The sequence below is a fragment of the Protopterus annectens genome, chromosome 13.part0, assembly GCF_019279795.1.
Source record: "Protopterus annectens isolate FY-2018-M chromosome 13.part0, PAN1.0, whole genome shotgun sequence".
NCBI classification, from domain to species: Eukaryota; Metazoa; Chordata; order Ceratodontiformes; family Protopteridae; genus Protopterus; species Protopterus annectens.
Window position 1 is genome coordinate 215,701,233 of NC_056747.1, and position 21,117 is coordinate 215,722,349.

The 21,117-nt window shown below is 39.6% G+C and overlaps 1 protein-coding gene across 1 annotated transcript in view; it reads left to right on the forward strand.

Moving 5' to 3' along the window:
• Positions 1–21,117, forward strand: part of MYO1F (myosin IF) — a 1,136,901-nt gene that overhangs the window by 544,229 nt on the left and 571,555 nt on the right. Inside the window, exon 5 of the mRNA XM_044053742.1 lies at positions 1,912–1,999. Within this exon, the coding sequence (XP_043909677.1) occupies positions 1,912–1,999 (88 nt within the window). The remainder of the gene's footprint in view (positions 1–1,911; positions 2,000–21,117) is intronic.

Genomic DNA, 21,117 nt, shown 5'->3' on the forward strand with positions numbered 1-21,117 from the left:
TCCCTGTAATCACATATATGCAGGTAAAAGATGCACTCTTTAAAACCAAAAACACAGCTTCCATGGGACCGGACAACATCCCAGGATGTGTTTTACACAAACATCAGAATGAACTGGCTCCCTGCCTAAGCACCATGTTCAATCATAGTCTCACATCAGGCTTTGCACCCACTGAATGGCACACAGCAACAGTTATCCCACTCCATAAAGGGGGGAGCCACCACTGATCCTGGGAACTATCGCCCTATTAGCCTGACGAGCCTGTTCTGCAAGGTCATGGAACGTATCATCGTGGAACTCAAACAAAGACATTGGTAACCTCCAAACTCTGGTCCCCACCCAGTTCAGGTTTGTGAAAGGCAGATCATGCCTTTGAACCTGATCGACTTCTTTGAGGCAGTCACCAAAGCCATAGATGAGGGTAAGGTGGTTCACACAGCCTATCTTGACCTCGCCAAGGCTTTTGACACCATCCCCCATTCTGGAAGTATAGCTAAACTCACTAAACTAGGTATAAATCCCAGTGTCACAAGATGGGTTGTCAACTGGCTTACTGACAGAACCCACACTGTAAAAGTTGCAGACTCCAAATCTGACTTCAAACCAGCAACAAGTGGAGTACCACAGGGTTCAGTCTTGGGACCTCTCCTGTTTGGTATCTACTTTTCTGAAGTACATGCTAACACAGAAGGCCTCTGGCTAACGAAGTTCGCAGATGACTACAAACTAGGAGCCATAGTCTTGTCCCTAAATGATGTGGACATTTTACAGAAGGGCCTCAGTGAGACAGATGCCTGGTGTCAGAGGCATGGCCTCAAGCTCGGTGCCATAAAGTGTATTGTCATCCCCTTTGGTAAAAACTCTGTACCCATGAACTACCACAAAAAACGGCAGTCTGCTTAATGCCCTATGTGTGATGAGACCTTGGGACACAGGTGGACAGTGGTCTCTCCTTTGATAATCACATCACCACAGTAGTCAGGAAATCCTTCTATGTGGCACACCTCATCACAAAAGGGTTCTCATCCAGGAATAGAGAGGTCATTGTTCCCCTCTACTCTGCACTCATTAGACCCATTATAGAGTACAACACTCCTTTTGGAATGTACCTCACAAGACATCTGCAGCAGCTGGAAAGGCCACAGAAGTACCTCACAAAGAGGATTACTGGCCTCAAACAGATGTCCTACCAATGGCCATCTCAAAAAACTCCAGCTTTACTCTGTAGCATATCGCCTACTCCGAGGAGATCTCTGCCTAACATATAAAGCTATATTAAACCCAGAGCTGTTGGACATGCTACACCTAAAGAAATCCCAATCCCTCTGAGCTACACACTCTAGGGACCTAAACCTTGTCACCACAATAAGCAGGACATGCTGGAAGGATAGATTCCTGTCCCAGAGACTTCCTATACTCTGGAACAAGCTACCCATCTATGTCAAGCAAAGTTCCTCATTATCACTCTTCAAGAAAAATCTTGATGAGTGGATGAGAAATAGGAAACATACACTGGGGATCACTTCTGTGGCTCTGCTCGACAGGGACACAGGACATTAACTTTCTTGGGTGGCATAAGCCAGGGAACCTTGTTGGGTAGGCTTACTTAGGCCCTTGGGCTAATAGCCTACTACCTACCTATGAACAATTGTAGAACTACCTAAACCAAACCATGTAAAATGTGCACTAGTGGCCAGCTCTGGTAAAGATTATGTGATCAAAAATCTATGTTTTGTGAACTCACAAAAGGTATAAAATGTTAATGTTTTAATTGTGTGATACAAGGCATCAGTTGTATTTTAAAAACTTTCCTAGAAGCAGCAAAGCTTTTCAGCATTATATAACAAAACAAATTTAAATCCAAAGCATTTCTAATATTAAAGCATTAATTTTATTTGGTTCTGTTTGCAGTGGTGAAAGTGGAGCTGGAAAAACAGTAGCTGCAAAATACATAATGGGATACATCTCCAAAGTATCCGGAGGAGCGGAAAAAGTGCAGGTAAAGCTCAATGTCACCTCTGTTTAGTTCAACCATTTCTTTATTTCCATATACTCCAACCTGTATTGAGAAACTGCATTTAAGTTATCATAGTTTGTGGAAGAGAACCACTTCAAAGTTTGAAATATTTGTGCAAATCGCTATCCAGTTTCACAATAAAACGAATGCTTTTGGTGCAAGTTTGTATACCATGCATGAGTGGAAACTTTAATTTTGGTTTCAAGAATCTTTATTATATGATTGTAGCTTTGTCCTGGATAATTATCTTAACATATGAGTACCCCTTAAATAAAGAAATGAAATTCAGGGGCAATAGTGTGCAGTGCAGGCCAAGACAAACTGACAGAATGACAGAACTCCATGCAGTAATGCCTCAAGTCAAAGAAAATTAGATATGTAAAACAGATGATACAGTGTTGGAAATTGTGGTTTGTACATGCAAAAACCCAAGAGGCAAGTAGTACAAGAAAGTAGATACATAAACATATATGGCAGCAAATCATGGAAAAAGTAAAATATTCATATCTGCCAAGCATTCCTATAAACAAGCTACAAAGCAGCTTTTAGATCACATGACCAGTGGCTAATATTATGCATTACAGATTTAAAGGCATATTACCCACTCATATCCAACATGTTATAAGTACTCCTAGCACAAAACCAAGAGGATTGGACTCATTGCGATAGGTTGCTTGAAATCAAAAATCAAATCAAAAAGCATCATGATTTCTGCTGACTAGACTTCTATTTTGTCTGTTTCTGTCCCAACCCTTCCTTGTGGTCTCTCTGCAGACGTTATTATAGTTTTGATACTTATTACATGCTTTTCTATTTGTTCACTTTCAGTTCCTATAAGGACGTCTCTTACAGGTTTGAGTTTCTGTTAATCATTGTGACATGGCCCTGGTAACATTCATGATCCTTTTAACTGTTTAACCTTAATCAAATTCTAGCCTCACTTTAGTTTCTATGCAAATTACCTTGTCATGATTTCGATTCTGGACCTGTATATGAGTGTTATTGTTTTGCCCCCACCCACGCCCACTCTGGCACCATTGGGTAGAATATCAAGCTGATGCTACACTTCTGGCTTATCAAGTGCATCTGCCTGCCACTCTGGATCTCCCCTATTCCCATAACATCTATACTGTTTTAATATGGAGAAAATATTTTCCTAGGGTTGCATCATGATTCAAAGTAGGGCCTCTAGTCATGAAATGTAACTTCCTTACTCCACTGTTTGACAGTCTTGTAGTAAAAAACACTATCAGCATAATAAACTATTTGATAAAAGGAAATTCAAAATAAAAAGTCAACAAATACGGTTTTGATCAAATGATTTCATAATCAGAAGTAATGTGCCTCTCTCTCTCTCTATATATATATATATATATATATATAGATATATATATATATATATATATATATAGTTATATTTCTAAATGTATTTAAGACATACTATTCATTGACAAGTCAACTTCTCGGGGGGAAAAAAAAAACCCTGTACAGCTGCTTTGAAAGTCAGTTTTTTGCACATATTACAAATAAAATAACTTGCAACTACACTAAAACATATCTTTCCTGGTTCCTTGTGCTTTGAAGTGTTGTTTTATTATTCTTTCTCACATATCGGCTTTTTTTCTGTGTAAGATCAAAGTACAGTCTGGGTTGGGGAATTTTTTCCCTCTGTAGTGCAGCCTTGGGGTTGGTATATATAATTAGCAAGGGTGTGGGGGCTACAGGGGGTTAGACATTATTTTTCAGTGTTTCAGCTTGCTGGTATTCTTAAAGTCAGCATTTTATAGTAGAATCTTCACATCTTATACAGAAATGTAGCAAGAGATGGCATGTGAAGCAGGGTGAATATGAATTTAGGTCATAGGATCATAGGAGACCCAGAGGTAACTTTAAGCCTAGCCATTTCATCCCAAAGCCGAAAGAAGTAATACAATAGAAATGCTAGTCAATACCCAAGACTGGATTTAGTAATGACTACCCATGTCCAGGAGGGTTGTGGGCACTATCCCCAGTAAGACATTACAGTGCCCCATCCACTCTTCCAGGTTGCTCTTGAACAGTGCCATAGAGGTGCTGTATTTCACATGAATTGGTAGCCTGTTCCAAAGATGCAGCAGTCACTGGGAGATAAATCTTTCCCCTCCAGCATGTCCTATTTAACTTGCAGGCCATATTAAGATCCCTGGAATGGGTAGTCCTAGTCTTGTTTGATTTACAGATATGCAGCGAGTTCATTAGGTTTAGGTCTTGAATTGCTCTGTAGGCCAGGCACAAGTTTCGCCTAACAAGTACATACAATACAGAGTATAGTAACAGGGAGTTTAGTCGGTCTGTGTAAGGAGCATGTTGGATCCACTTGATCTTCTTTGTTCGAAATTTAGGAGGTCTTTCCAATAGCTGCAGGTGCTTAGTTCTGTACATGCGGAATGGGGCTTTTACTCAATTATGGGATGGATAAATGCCAAGCATCAGTAGGTTATAACTTCTTTTGCTCTCAAGGTGATGCCTTTACTGATCAAGTGTGCTACATAGAAAGCATTCCTTACTACATGGTGGTCGAAGTTAAGGTTGAAGTCAACTTGTGATCCCAGATCCCTTAGCACTTCATGGATACTTAGGGTACTGTTGTTGATTTGATAGTGTGAAGGGGACATGGTTTGTGCTGCAGGGAATGATGATGCATTTCTTTACATTAAGTTTGAGACCATGACTAATACACCAGTCATTGGTCTGTGTGAGACCCTCCTGGAATATACTGACATCATTTTGGGATTTAATAATTGCACCTAGTTTGCAGTCATCTGCAAACCTGGTCAGCCACAACTCCTTAATTTTGACCTGAATTTCTGAGAAGTATATACCAAACAGTAGGGGATCCAGCACTAACCTCTGTGGCATCCCGCTGTAACAGGTCTGCTGGTTGATGCGGAGTCACCCACTTTGATAGTGTGTGTGTGTGTCCAAGTTTGAGAGCCAGTTGGCAACCCATCTCACAGTGAAAGGGTTTACATTCAGTTTGCTAAGTTTATTGGTAATGCCTGAATGTGGAATGTGTTGCAAGCCTTAGCCAGGTCAAGGTATGCTGCATGCACAGATTTTCCTACTTCAATGGCCTTAGTCACATTTTCAAAGAAATCCACCAGATTTAACAGACAGGATGTGCCCTTCACAAAGCTGAATTGGGAAGAATCCAGGGTTTGAAGGTCACATATGTCTATTTATGAGGTCCATAATGACCATGGCCTTACAGATGAGGCTGGTCAGGCTTATGTGTCTAATTCAACAGGTCTGTTGCTAGGCCACATTTGTGGAGGGGAATAACTGCTGCTGTTCTCCATCCGAAACAAAGCCTATAGTTAGGCTATGATTGAAAAGGGTACTTAGTGGTGATGCTCATTCATGTTTTAGCCATGCTATAGCTACTAGCTACCCCTAGTTTCAGCAGGAAACACTAGAGAATGTTTAATACAGCAGCAAAATAGCAATGAGACACTTAAAAAAAACGTTTAAAACAGCATATGCAAGACAGGGAATTTAAAAACAGAAGGAGATTATGTAATGATTTCAGTTGTATCTTCTGAACATAAGGAATGAAAGAAGATTTTTCTTAATAGAGCAGTGTGAGGAATTATATGGGAAAAAATCAAGAAATTAATGAAAATGGATAGGAAATAATACAGAACAGAAAAACATATACAGTGATAGATACAAAAAGAAAGGAGAGAAGTATGGAAGGAACAACTAACAATGAAACATTTCTATAGGAATACATCGGTGGTCAATATATAAGGAAAAATGTAAATATATATACATATATATATATATATATATACACACACAGAGAGAGATATGCATATAGAGAAAAGAAAAAGAAAATGAGACAAAATGAAAACTATAAAAAATATTGAAAGTGGGAAGTAGAAATTATGAAGATGAGCGAAAATGATACGAGAATGAGGAAAAAGTAAAATGATTTTTAAGAAAGAAATTTTTTTCAAAGGAAAAAGGAAGAATCACCTTTTTAAGGGAAGTGAAATATAATGAGAGGAAAATGAGGGTCATAAAAAAGAAAGACGGAGAGAAATTATAAGAGGAGATTAGTAGTAATGTGAGAAATACATATGAAATATATATGAGAATAATCAGGAGTAAAGAGAAATATGAAAACTAAACAAAAGAAGAAAGAGATTGTAAAAGAAATAGAAAAAGAAATTTCAAGAAAGGAATTAGAAGTGATAGATGAGGGGACAGAAGAATGTGTGCCAGAAGTCCTGCTAGCCTGAAAACCTGCCTGTCTTAGTGCAATAAAAGGCATTAGGATCATATATGTGTTCCAGGGTCTATGTTTTCTGTTAGTAGAAAAGTTTAAGAAATGTCATGCCGGTCCACTAAGGCAGAAGTAGTAACTTGAATAAGAGACAAAAAAACTGTGACAAGCAAATGGAACTTGTTGCAGCGAGGAAGCAAATGAAAACTGGAAAAAGAGAAGCAGAAATGGGAACTGTTGATTTAGGCCTGATATGACACTGCTACATTAAAGCAAAGAGAAGAGCTGTTAAAGGAGGAGAAATTAATGACAAACAAAGAAATAAATCTTCTGCACGCATTTGTGCACTTTGTGCATACATATGCACAGAATGTTTAAGTATCGACAGGGTAAAATGATGCTTAATGGACGCGTCACTTCTTTCCTTTCAGCATTCTTGTCTTGTAGGGACGACAAGGTGTTAAGCCTGTAAAAATTAACACAATACTACTCAACAGGAGGAATTTCAAAAGAAAGCATGTGTGGTGCCTATGCAAATCGGCAGGCTGATTTCTTCATTTAAATTTACTGAAAATGCCTTCAGATGAAAATAATCATTTTTGCTATGTCTTCTGCAGCTGAAAAGGTTCTTGTGAATCGCTGTTGCAGTGGCCTCACATACAATAATTTTTGACTGGTGAGAACTGAAAAATTCACTGTACTGAGAGGGCCTACAGCAAGGTTCCCAGAATTTGTAAATGTATTTATTTTTGTGCATTTCATCCCCTTTTGTGTAACACATGAAGAATTTCATCACTATGTCCCAGAATGCTGCAAGTATAAAATACATGAATATTTTTTTCACAGAAGTCTCACAGTAAAATGCATGAAACATACATTTATTGTACCTACTACTGAAGTACAGGCCCAGAACTGGGGCAAGAACACCAGGCAACTGAAGAAGAAAATACCCCCTTCTGCCACTATATTAGCAGGTGATACTTCATGCAGAAACTGTAGCAACAGCTTAAATAAAATGAGTAATTATAAATTCAGAATTCTTACGTTTTCCTAAAAATAAATGCAAGCATACAGAATATTATGCAGTATAACAGCACATACACCTACATGCAAACAAGTCATGCATACATATAAACAAGCCAAGAAGTGTGACATGTTTACCTACATATAAAACAGCCTGATGACTCGTGTTACTAACTTTAAATAACACTGCACTCTTGTGCCTCATTAACATTGTATTCACTTTTGTTTTGATGACTATTATCAAGTCTGATAATATTATATTATCGTACGTTGTTACTTTCATACAGTAGGCTGCTACTGACAATATGTAAAATAAGCCTGCAGTATTGCCTACTACTGATATTAGGTATTAATTAAACATATTATCTGAGCAACCAGTTGCATTTTTTATGATTGTTGGTGCTCCATTTCTAATGGTTACTGTTTACTCTCGTGCTATGGCACTTAAAGCTACCGACCTACAGTACTGCATTGTAGAGTACAGGATTACTTATGTGATATACTTATATTACTTGATGGAGTGCTATACTGATACTGCACTAAAAATGTATTTGTTTCACTGTTGCTGCACATGAAACTACTCTCTTAGATGATCTTTAGCTATGACAGTTACTGCATCCAGACTCAGAGAGTTGGACTATTAATTAGTCGTTGTTTTTGTTAATTTGGTTGATACCACATTAGCCATATTATCAATATTAAATTTATACAAATGCCGTTTGAAGAGGCACAGGGAAGGGCTGTCCTTAATGTGAATAGGAAAGCCTGTTCCAAAGAAGGGGCAATCTCAGAGACACACGTCTCTCCAGCATGTTTTCTTTGAATTGCTGACTAGGTTTAGAGCCCCAGATAAGGTTACCCTCATGCTGTTCGACTTGCGGATGTGTAGCACCTCCATCAAGCCTGGATTTGTGAATGCCTTGTAGGTCAGGCATATGTCACTCTAACAGTAGATAAGAGACATAGTAAAGGGATATGGCCTTTAGTCTATTTGCATAGTTCATGTTGTTTACACCCTGTATTTTCTTTGTGAGGAACCTCTGAAGTCGCTCTATCTGCTGTAAGTGCCTAGTCAAGTACATGCCTAATGGCACACTGTACATGATTATTGGTCTAATGAAGGCTAAGTACAGTGAGACTATAATTTCCTTGGATCTGGATAACATACCTTTACTTATCAGTTGTTCCACAGAAAAGGACTTCGTTACCATTATAGACACATGGAAGTCAACGTTCAGGCTGCTATCTATCTGTTTACCTAGATCTCTCACCTCTGAGTCTACTGTTAGGATGTGCAATTGATGTTGTAATTTGCAGGGGTATGTGACTTCCCAAAGGGTATGATGATGCATTTTTTCACATTTAGTTTTAGTCCATGGTTATGACACCAATCATTTGTCTGATCTAGGCCCTCCTGAAGAATATCTACATCATTGGGGGATTTAGTGATTGCCCCCAGCTTGGAGTCATCGGCAAACTTTGTCATCCAGATGCTTTCCACATTACCCTTGATTTCAGAAAAGTATATTCCAAACAGGAATGGTCCCAGCACTGAGCCCTGTGACACACCACTAGTAACTGGCCTCTTGCAGGATCTGGATTCACCCACTTTAACCACATCTCCTGTCCATGAACCAATTGGCTAGCCATCTAGTGACGTAGGGATTTATGCCCAATTTTGTGAGTTTATTTATAATACTTGACTAGAGAATTGTGTCAAATGCCTTGGCCAGGTCGAGGTAGGTAGTATGTACTGTTTTACCCTCATCCATGGCCTTAGTGACTTTTTCAAAGAAGTCCACCAGATTCAGCAGACATAACCCTGCCCTTGACAGAGCCAAAATGGGTTGGGTCCAGTGTTTGGAGGTTTCCTATGTCATTATTTATTAGATCCATGATTACTTTTTCCATAGCCTTACATACAAGACTAGTCAAATGTATGGGTCTGTAATTTCCGGGTCAGTAGATGGTCCCCCTTTATGCAAAGGGATGATTAGCTACTCTGCTCGTGTTTGTTTTCATGCTGGCCAAGGCAGACTGTTCCAGTAATTTTTTGTAATGACGTTCAGTAGCAATCAATCACATATGCCACATCAGCACAAAAGGCAAAATAAAACACATGGTCACTGTCAGATTTTGAATTAAATTCAGTCTTCTTATCTTCTGCAACAATCTCTGGAAGGAACTACAGAACTACATGGTTAATGCAATCTTAGTTTTGGTTTGAAAACACTGTTGGATGCTCAGAGCATGAGCAGCTAACACTGTACAACATACAAGTGGTGTAACACTGCAGTATTAACAATACTGGAACAGTCACTAATAGAGTGCATGTAAGGAAATGTAGTACACTGCACTACTGAGACTTGCAGCTATTCTGAGATCAAGACTTCAAATAGAAATATGCCTTGCACTTTGCTGTAGTGTATCTCAAATATGTTATGTAGGTGACATAAGGCTTATTGATCCAATCATAGCCTAGTGCGTGGCCCCCTGTGGGAGTGGGGCCTTATTGGGGACCAAATAGTTCTACTTGTCCTAAGACTGGCCTTGCTGATGGAACACATGGTTAGCGTCACAGTTTCTGAAAGCAATAAATGGTACTATAGTTGTTAAACAGGGCTCGGTGTTTGGGCCCTCTTCCTATTTGTCATTTGTTTCTCAGACCTTCACGCCAACATTCCTGGCCTGTGGTTATCTAAGTTTGCAGACAACTGTAAATTGGGTGTTATTTGATCAATCATTGGCTCACTACTACTCCAACCTACTCTCCTCTTTTCTATATTCTTGTTCCTTTTCTTAGTAACAACAAACTTATTCCTTTCTAGATCTTTTCTTATTATCTCCTCATAACTTCTTTAATTAAACCTGTTTTTAACACATATTCTGAATATTGCAGCTTATACTTTTGTTGTCCTTCTTTATGCCAACCCACTTACTAATAACTTAACTAACTCAGCTGCTATCCTTTACATGTTATATTGCAACTACATCTGTATTATGTTAAGTGTTTTTTACTTAGCACTGCACTAAGAACAAATGACCACTGAGATTATACCTTGTCTTTTTTCTAGCAATGTTTAACATGAAATTAATCTTGTATATGTTATTATATTCGTGCTTCCACAGCGCTCATCTCCCTGGAACTCTGAGATTATTCCTAGTCTTTCTTTCTAGCAATGTTTAACATGGAATTAATCTTTGTATATGTGATTATAGTTTTGTGCTTCCTCAGAGCTTTTCTTCCCGGGCCTCTACTGAAAATAGACATGTATCCAGTTAGACTAGCCCGGTCAACAAATGTAAAATAAATAAATAAATAAACTTGGGGTTAGGCTTTGTTAACAATGGGTGCAAGGACAACAGTCTCAAATTAAATGTGAAAAGAAATTTGAGAATAGGCCACTTTAGTAAACAAAACATTTTCATGTATCATATAAGTGACACAGCCCTCCAACCTGACACTGATATAAGGGACATAGGAATTCTTATTGATAAATCCTTATCATTTGACCATCATCTCTCTGCAGTAGTTCAGAAAGTCTTCTATCTGACTCATAATTTTCAGAGGCATCTCTACTACATCCAAAGATGTCTTCATTCCCAATTACTCATATTACATCAGACTGGTTACTGAATGCAGTGCACTTTCTGGCATGTGATTGTCTAAAAAATATCACTCCACCTGAGAGGCCTCAGAAATTCATAATTTAAAAGATCAGTGGCCTCAAAAGTCTTAGTTATCAGGACAGACTGGCAGCCCTCTCTCTCTATTCAGTATCTTAGAGAATCCACTGTGAAGACCCGTGTCCAAGTCTGAGTCATGAAAGATCTAACCTTCTTTAACCTCCTGTTCCTTCATAGAACTAATGGTACCTCAAATTACATGGTTAAAAGAAATAAACAATCATTAAATAAGATACATTGACGTGATAGATTCATATCAGACCATAGCGCTCACCTCTGGAGCCACTTCCACTACATGTTAAGAAGAGTAGCACCCTTGCCTCCTTTAAGGTAAACCTAGATAACTGGATGGTCACCTTCATATCCTCCTAGGTCTGTCTTGTATTGCCCTCATTGAGAGTGGAGGGAACTTCTGAATAGGAGATTTGGCTTGACTTATAATGGTCTTGAAACTGATTGCCTATTACTTTTGTATGCCCCTATGAAGCTACATAAACAAGCCTAAGAGTAAATGAATATTCAGACATAGAAAAGGTCAGACAATTTACACCGTGTAACAGAAGTGTCAAACTCATAATTAATGGGGTAATAGAACATAAATTATATAGCATATTCAGGTATGATGTAAACCTTAATTTAAAACTTTAATATAATTTAAAATTTTAATATAAAAGTTACATAGATATAGAATGAAATAGTGAACAGTCATGGTGACTTCGGGGAGTGTAGCTCTGATAAAAATAGCTACAGTTAAATTAGATTGATATTCTCTTGTAGATTGTTCAGGTAAACTTTAGAAGAGCTTTAACTGTTATGAATGGCAAACTACTACTGCCATTTGCAACTCTGCATGGATGAGACGTCTCCACCGAGAGAAGAAATGCATACAACTGTGTAGTTGGGATGGAATAACTATTGACTGTATGATAAAAATCAATAGAGAATGTAGCACTTGTCACAAAACCAGGGAAATTTGAGTATTTAAGTTAATACAGTATTGCGTTCCTAAACTGAGTATTATGTCTTAGTTAAGCAGTAAGCTGGTCCTGTCTGGCTGGTCAGTTTTGCTCAAGCCACTGTCACCTGAAATGAGTCAAATGGATAGGCTTATTAAAATTATTGCATTATTTTCTTTAGCCCTAATAGAGTAGGGGGAGAATTTCATTCTTAATTTGCTTTCCAATGAGGGGCAGAACCTATTAGACAGGATTTTAAACGACAGGGTGAATGAAAATTGACTAGAACAAGCTCCTCCGGGTATCCATTTGACTTTCCATAGTATTATGCAGTGATGCTCTGACTGAGAAGAAGTTAATGAAGTTGCAAGTTGCATTAAAGGTGTGCATTTAATTGTTGGCTCCATAGAATGGAAGCAGAGAGACCTGTCTATAACCCATGTGACTGGAGAAAGGAATGAAGGGGTTATGCTCATTTCAATCTCTCTGGGGAAAGTCAGAGAGATGTGCCAACTGTGTTGTCAGTGATACTGGAAATGACTGAGGAATACACGTCAGGATGCAGGGGGCTTGGCCTGATCTGAAGGCAATGATATCTTTGGGTGTGGTCCCCAGATAGGCACCCCACCATGTAACTGGAGATGTATACATCACTGGCTGCACTCAGTGTGAGCCTGAAAACAACATGGGGGAAGTTATGGAATAAAAAGCCATTAGTATACATTATGATGTTCTCCCCCATGGTGAACCCAAACTCTGCCCCTAATGGAAGAAAGGGAATGAATAGGTCAACTGGGTGTCAGATGGGATAAGATTATGATCATCAATGGGAGTTGGCCAAAAGACCAAAAAAAACGTTTTTGGTGTTATAGGCAGAATAAATGGAGATGACGGAGGGCATACTCACTTTCATATATAAAGACATTCTTGCCAAGACCCAGTATTGCTTTCTTTGGTGATTACATTTTGAGGAGACAACTTTTCATTGTATAGTTTCTTTAGATACACTTGGGCCAGTATGAAAAGGACTGAATGAATGGTTTCACTAGTGTTGTTACCACGTTGTGGTGAATGTTGTGGCATAGAAGATAAGATACATTTTTATGACCCTTGCTTCGGTATGCTGCATCAGAAGACGAATGTGTCAATAACCTAATCTATGAGCTTTTCAACCAGCGTAAGAAAAATCAAAGTACAGTCAGTGATACTGTGACAGCTGGGAACCAGTTATATTTCCTGTTCATTAGACATTCAGTGTGGAATTTTCTGCCTGCTTCATTCTCAGCAGTTTGCCATTAATGTTTTTTAAACAAAAAGAAGGAAAACTAGATACCACAGACAGATTGTGTTTTTTTTTTTCTATAGTTTATGAAGACTTCTTCTAAACATGAAAGCACTTAACCCAATTATTTTTGGTATCTAGTAATCATTGTGAAGTGTACTTTGGAGCTTTTTAGTTTACCATTTTTATATCTACATTGGGCTCATATTTAATTATTCATCTTATGTAATTTTTTTGTGCCTTACAGAGCTAGGCATAGTTAACAAATGTGGAAAAGGTATTTAAATGATCACCCTTGTTCTTTTGCTTAGAAATCTAGCCAAGTGGTACATAAACATAAAAGTGTTATAAAAGAGGCATGAAAAATTCCCACTCTAAACAATACCATTTATTGTAAACACCAGTTGCCATTATGGTTTTGGAGTTTGCATGATCTCCCTGTGATTCTTACCTCCCACAAAAACATGCTGAGTGCTTCCATCGGACACTCACCAATGAATGGAGCTCTGGACAACACAGACTCTAGATGGTGCCCTGTAGGGGGAACAGTTGTATAGAAGAACTGTTTGGGCATCTACTGTGGTGCACGGTATCCTCAAGAGAGTAGAACATGGATCACAGACTGCATAAAATGTCAGGGTTAGCCAGTTGATGGTGTAAAAACTGAGTCTAGGTGATTCTGTCACACTGACTAATGTCACCAAATGGGTATGGGTATTTGCTGGTGATAAGTGGGTTGAGGTCTCTGCCTATTCTGACCTAGGCCAGGGACCCATGCTAACAGTGGGATGGGGTGTATATGCCCCTATTGGCCAGTGTGTTCACTCCATAAAGCGCAGCCCTGGATCAATAAGCTACCGGCTGGCTGGTGTCCATTTTCCCAGCTTAGGTTACCTGGGATAGCTCCATTGAGCGAAAGCTGGACATAAAACCAATCAACGTGCCAAACATAAACTAAGCATTGCTACACTCAATGAAGGTTCACTGACAGGAAGCAGCATGGAAGTGGGTCACATGATGGTAATAAGGAAGTCGGATATTCTATGTATCCAAGAGACAAGATGAACGGACAGTGCAGTAAAGCCCACTTTATTTATTTATTTATTTTACATTTGTTGACCGGGAAAGTCCGACTGGAGCGAGGTCCATTTACAGCGGAGTCCTGGGGAGAAAAGCTCCACTATTATACTACATGTTCAGTGATAATATATGCAATACTAGATATTATTTACAATACAAGATATTACATGCAAGAAAAACATGATTAAAGTGATTTGTTCAAAACTAATGAAAGGATTTCATTGTAACAATACAATCATCAGATACATCACATATGCCAGTATAAACAGACAATATTTTTTGCTGAGCAGGTTTGAGCGTGAGCACAGGAAGGCCCTGTATGGCAGTTTTAAGGAGAAGTTAGTACTGTAGTATAGAAATAGTAAGCAGAATATAGAGGAAGGTAGGAAGTATTTGAGGAGAGCAGGGAAGCATTTATGTGATGCAAGGACAGAGCCAGGAATGCAAGAGGTGTGATTTGAGTGATTTTTTTGAAGAGTGTGATAGAAGGTGCTGAGGAAATATTCTGGGGGAGGTTATTCCCTATCTTTGCTATGGTATGAGCAAAAAGAGCTTTACCTGCAGTGTTGTTGGCTTGAGTTATATGCAGAAGGGTTTTGTTGGATGAGCGGAGTGGACGGTTTGCTGAGTATTGGTTAAGTAGTTGGTTCAGAGCAGGAGTCTTGTGGGGATTCTTTAGGATGTTATAGATGAGGACTAGTTGGTGGTAAATAATTAAATGAGGAAGTTCTAACCAATGTAGCTCTTTTAGAGCAAGGCAATGATGGCTACGAAAAGCAGAGTTATTGGCGAATTTAGCAATCTTATTGTAACATGACTCTACTTTGTTCATGTCTGTTTTTCTGTGCAGGACTTACTAAATAAAAACAGGACTACAGAACAGCAGGGTGGTCAGGTGACCTGAATGCTATACATAGTAGGACAGACAGAATAAGATATGAGGACTACCTGGGTCCACATTGGTGGGGCAACATGAATAAAGAAGGAGAGGCCATTCTAGACTTCTATCTGGCAAATGAGTCTTAAAGGTGGCCAACCCATGGTTCAGCCTGAGACAATCACAAGACCACATACAAGAGTGACCAACACACAACTCAGGTAGACGTCATCCCAGTAAGGAAGGGGCACTGGAGTAGAATCAGCAATTGGAATGTCATCCCCACTGGAAAAAAGTCACCCCACAGTATAAACCACTGGTTGCCACACTCAGATGTAGGCAATGTTTAATGAAGTCTCTAAAGACAACAGAGACTAGACTGAAGACTAGGAAGTTGACTGGAGAGAAGGGACAGAAAACTATAGGAATAAAATCAGGCCTTAAGCACCTTAGGAAGAAGAGGAAATGGATAGTATTGAAAATAATGGCAGCATATCAAACAGCATGTGTGACTGCCACTGAACAGATACGCAGGTGGTGGAATGCAGAAGTCCAACAGGAAGTAGGAGTTAAGGAAAGAGCATGAAGTGGAAAGGATGGAACAGACTAAGAAGGAATACTGTTTTTCTAACAAACAGGCTAAAAGAGGAGTTCCAAGTGGGAGTGGGTGTGCATCGGGGTTCAGCTCTGAGCCCACTGTTGTTCCTACTGGTGATGGACTACATCAGTAAACAGGCTGGAGGGGACAGATTGACAAAGTTGATATATGCAGAGAATGTTCCATTACAGGCAGACTCTGAGCAAGATAATCAGCCAAGTATAGGGAATGGAGTGCAAAACCGAAGGCAAACGGGATGAAACTCAGTACAATTAAGATAATGGTACCGGCAGCACATGGGGGAATCAGAAGAAGCTGAAAACTGAGATAGAAGGGAAAATAGTAGAACAGAGTAACAGCTTCAAGTACCTGGGAGGGATGGTTGAGGCACAAGGAATTCTGAATGAAGAAGTCAAAGCTAGAATCAGTGGGGCTGCAGACAACTGGGAGTGTGTGTTGAGTAGTTTACAACAAAAGAATGCCAAAGAAGCTGAAAGGTAAGTTATATGAAACAGTGGTGCAAGCAGTACTATTGTATGGTAAACAAACCTGGGCAACAAAGGCAAAGCAGATGAGGAAGCTAGAGTTAATGAAAATGAAGTGCCTGAGATGAGTGGTTGGATGCACACTGTCGGACAGACAAAGAAATGAGGACATCAGAACAGAAGCCAAAGTAGCTCCAGTTGCAGAGAAAGTCGAAAAGAACAGATAACAGTGGCTCAGTCATATGTGCAGAAAAGCAGAGGACAATTTGGTAAATAAGATTTTGGACAGGCAGAAAGAAGGCAAGAAAAAATGAGGGCATCCAGCAAAGAGGTGGATGGATTACATGAGAAAAGACCTGTGGCAGAAGAAGGTAGGACAGTGGCACTGAATTTAGAGAGGTGGTGACAGCTGACAACACCTCAACCCCATGTAGGAAAAAAATGGAAAAGGGGATGATGGCAATGATGAAACAGTACCACATATATACACATACCTGTTTAACAAAGCACACACACAGGTATACACATACAACTAAGAAAAATAAAAACAGACCATTTCATGTTTGTCAGTCACTGCAGAAGAATGCAGATATTGAAAGTTTTACATCCTTCTGTTAAATATGTAGTTTGACATCAGTGGTTTAAAACTGGCCTCAGTTTTTGGGCAGAGGCACATATTCCATTCAGCTGTATACACCTGGCACTTTCCTTCCAAGTCCCTTATGCAATCAAAAATAAAAAAAATATTTTTTTTTTACTGGAATTGGTCAGAACAACATATGTTCTACTTCTCCCTGACACTCCTGTGAGCCACATGTAGCAGACATCACATGCTTCTAGTGAGGCACCATCATATTAGCATGAATGTTCTAAGGATCCAGGCACCTGTACACCATTAAAGGGCTGCAACACCTTCCTCATCAGTGTCATCCCCTACAGAACATGTTCTAAGGATCCAGGCACCTGTACGCCATTAAAGGACAGCAACACCTTCCTCATCAGTGTCATCCCCTACAGAACACACTCTAAGGATCCAGGCACCTGTACGCCATTAAAGGACTGCAACACCTTCCTCATCAGTGTCATCCCCTACAGAACACGTTCTAAGGATCCAGGCACCTGTACACCATTAAAGGACTGCAACACCTTCCTCATCAGTGTCATCCCCTACAGAACACGCTCTAAGGATCCAGGCACCTGTACGCCATTAAAGGACTGCAACACCTTCCTCATCAGTGTCATCCCCTACAGAACACGTTCTAAGGATCCAGGCACCTGTACGCCATTAAAGGACTGCAACACCTTCCTCATCAGTGTCATCCCCTACAGAACACATTCTAAGGATCCAGGCACCTGTACGCCATTAAAGGACTGCAACACCTTCCTCATCAGTGTCATCCCCTACAGAACACGTTCTAAGGATCCAGGCACCTGTACACCATTAAAGGACTGCAACACCTTCCTCATCAGTGTCATCCCCTACAGAACACGTTCTAAGGATCCAGGCACCTGTACGCCATTAAAGGACTGCAACACCTTCCTCATCAGTGTCATCCCCTACAGAACACGTTCTAAGGATCCAGGCACCTGTACGCCATTAAAGGACTGCAACACCTTCCTCATCAGTGTCATCCCCTACAGAACACGTTCTAAGGATCCAGGCACCTGTACGCCATTAAAGGACAGCAACACCTTCCTCATCAGTGTCATCCCCTACAGAACACGTTCTAAGGATCCAGGCACCTGTATGCCATTAAAGGACTGCAACACCTTCCTCATCAGTGTCATCCCCTACAGAACACATTCTAAGGATCCAGGCACCTGTACGCCATTAAAGGACTGCAACACCTTCCTCATCAGTGTCATCCCCTACAGAACACATTCTAAGGATCCAGGCACCTGTACGCCATTAAAGGACTGCAACACCTTCCTCATCAGTGTCATCCCCTACAGAACACATTCTAAGGATCCAGGCACCTGTACGCCATTAAAGGACTGCAACACCTTCCTCATCAGTGTCATCCCCTACAGAACATGTTCTAAGGATCCAGGCACCTGTATGCCATTAAAGGACTGCAACACCTTCCTCATCAGTGTCATCCCCTACAGAACACGTTCTAAGGATCCAGGCACCTGTACGCCATTAAAGGGCTGCAACACCTTCCTCATCAGTGTCATCCCCTACAGAACACACATGTATACCTCTACAATGAAGGCATATGGGACAGGTGATGCATTCCCGTGAAGAGGAAGGGGTATGTGAATGGAGAAAGGCAGAAGATGGCAAGGAAAAGATGTCGTTAAAAGAAGACAGGTCTGTTCATAAGAAGCAACCCAGAACCTCAAGAGCAGTTCTCACTTCCAAAGAATTGGAACTGTATCCAGGCAGTAACACAGGGTCACAAATAAAAATGATGGCAGGTGTCAGGTATAGTGAGGGAACATCCCAAGTACAGATAGATCAAGAACTGGAATGAATAAGTGAGACTGAGTAAAGATAGGGAAACAACTCACATATGTGAGGTCATACCCTATTCTCTATTTCATAACAAAGCAAACCATATGACCAGTAAGCATCAAAAGGATTAAAAGTATTTTCCAGTGCCAGAATGTTGGCTTGCAGAACACTGATAATATTTTATTATTATGAACTTTGGGGTATTTAGTTTTCAATTAGTTAGGTTAATATCATGACTCTTGAAAAATGAAAAAGTCACAGCCAGATAAAATATAATATCAACTGGATACTGTACAACCGAGAGAAAATATGAGATGCACTTAGAAATGAGTGCTCACAAGACAGTAGTAGTAAGCGCAGACACATTTCTGCCTTATATTCCCAAAATGTGGAATATGGGCCCAACATAAAGACTTTATTAAAGCTGAGTATGAATAAAACCCTTGGTGAAATCACTATAACATCATTATTAGAGTCAATACAAGCAAAAATGTATTATCTCATTTCTTATAGAGTAGAACATGCTCAGGATGAACTTCTGCAGGGTTACTTTAGCCACCATACAAAACTGAGGAAAATATCATGCCTACCCATGTCATTTCCTGACAAATGCTTAATGTATGAGCTATATTTGACAAATAAACAAGCTTCAGTACTCAATCATGTGTTTGTGAGGTAGACAGCGGTAACTCATAAGGATTAAGGTAAAGTAAATGAGAAAGTTTGGGAAGAGAAATCTCACTGGAAACGAGGATCAGGGGGTACGTGGGTTCTCAAAATGTGCAAAATAGCTGTTGTCACAATACAGTATAGGTTATTTTGAGAATTACTTGAAGATTACTTTGAGTAATACTTCTATTTCTCTTTTAAGGAAATGAATCATTATACTGTGGCTATACTTCCGCGGTGGTGCAGCGGTAGCGTTGTTGCCTCACAGCAAGAGGTTCTTCCGTTCGATTCTCGGCTGGAGTGCAGGGAGTGCCTTCTGTGTGGAGTCTGCATGTCCTCCCCACAGTTGAGTGGGCATTCGAAAGACATGCGTAAATGGGCATGCCTTCGTTGAAGGTTGAACATCGAGCTGGCACCTCGGCATTCATGAAAATCTACTGCCAATCATTAGCGGACCAGAGTTCCACTATGGCGACCCCTAACAGGGAAAAGCCGAAAGACAACAACAATCATTATAGTGTGGCCAGGAAGAGCTGTTGATGCCATGGAAAGCTCTATATCTGCATTTTTGTGATAAGCCTGGGTAAAGCAACACAGCAGACTATAAGACAGGGAGTAAAGGGGCCACATTACTTTTAGTTTTACGAGAGAAACATTTCAAATTATAGAATAATTCAAGGAAAGGTCGCTTGTAAGCATCTTTGTGAACTGAATGAAATGAGAATTTGGTCTATTTGATGGGCAAATGTCATCTCTATGGACCAGCTGGAGAACTGTTACCTGAAAGTCTTTGGATGCAAAAATGTTAATGATTGCTTTTCAGGTCTACAAGAGAGTGTATGTTTCAACACACAAGGAATTCAGAGCATTATTCCAAATAACAAACAGTAAGTTGAAAATTACAATGACAAATGAAGACAGTCACATATGTGAAATATTGTTTTTTTAGGTATTTTAGGTATGATGGTTTTAAAGTCCTAACAACTGCTGTAGAATTGGAAAAAAACAATAGGATAGCGTTGTTGAAGGGCAAAAATGTAGCATATTGGGGAAAAAAGGAACAGAATAAGTTAGCCAATGCAGTAGACTTATTTTCTAGTGTTGTACCTTGCCAAGCCTGTACTTTGAAAAGCTGGAAAAAGATGTGCAAAGGATTGGATTCTGTTTCATAACAGTGTTAGATGCTGTATGTTTCAAAGCTGCTAAGTTATACAAATACATACTTATGGACGGATCGATTAGATAGGAAGAGCAAGAGAAAATAAGGCTCAGCTAAGGGGAAATAAAGATTTGCAGTATGTTCAGTTCAGTGACTAGAAGGCTCTGCTGAAGACAAAAAATAAAGTTTTGCAAACAGTGGAAAGAATGAAAAATAAAGTGACCAAGTCTGCTTAATCACTGGATCAAGTTTATACTGCCATACAGTGCTTTACTTTTTACATCTGAAATAAAGATCTGTAGTACGTTGGCTTCAGTTTTTAGCTCTGTTCCAGTTATATAACACTTGACATTCAAAGCCTGGACTCTCTAGGGAATATTTTATCCTTGTTCTGTACACAGTATGCTTCATTAATTGTATGCCCTGTCTTCATTTGTTATAATAGACCATTTAACCCCAACAGACACACTATGCCTGATTTAATATTTAAAAATATAAAGAGTAAAACAAAGCTTGTAACTGCCAAGTTTCTATATGCACTTGCTTAACTGAGAACACA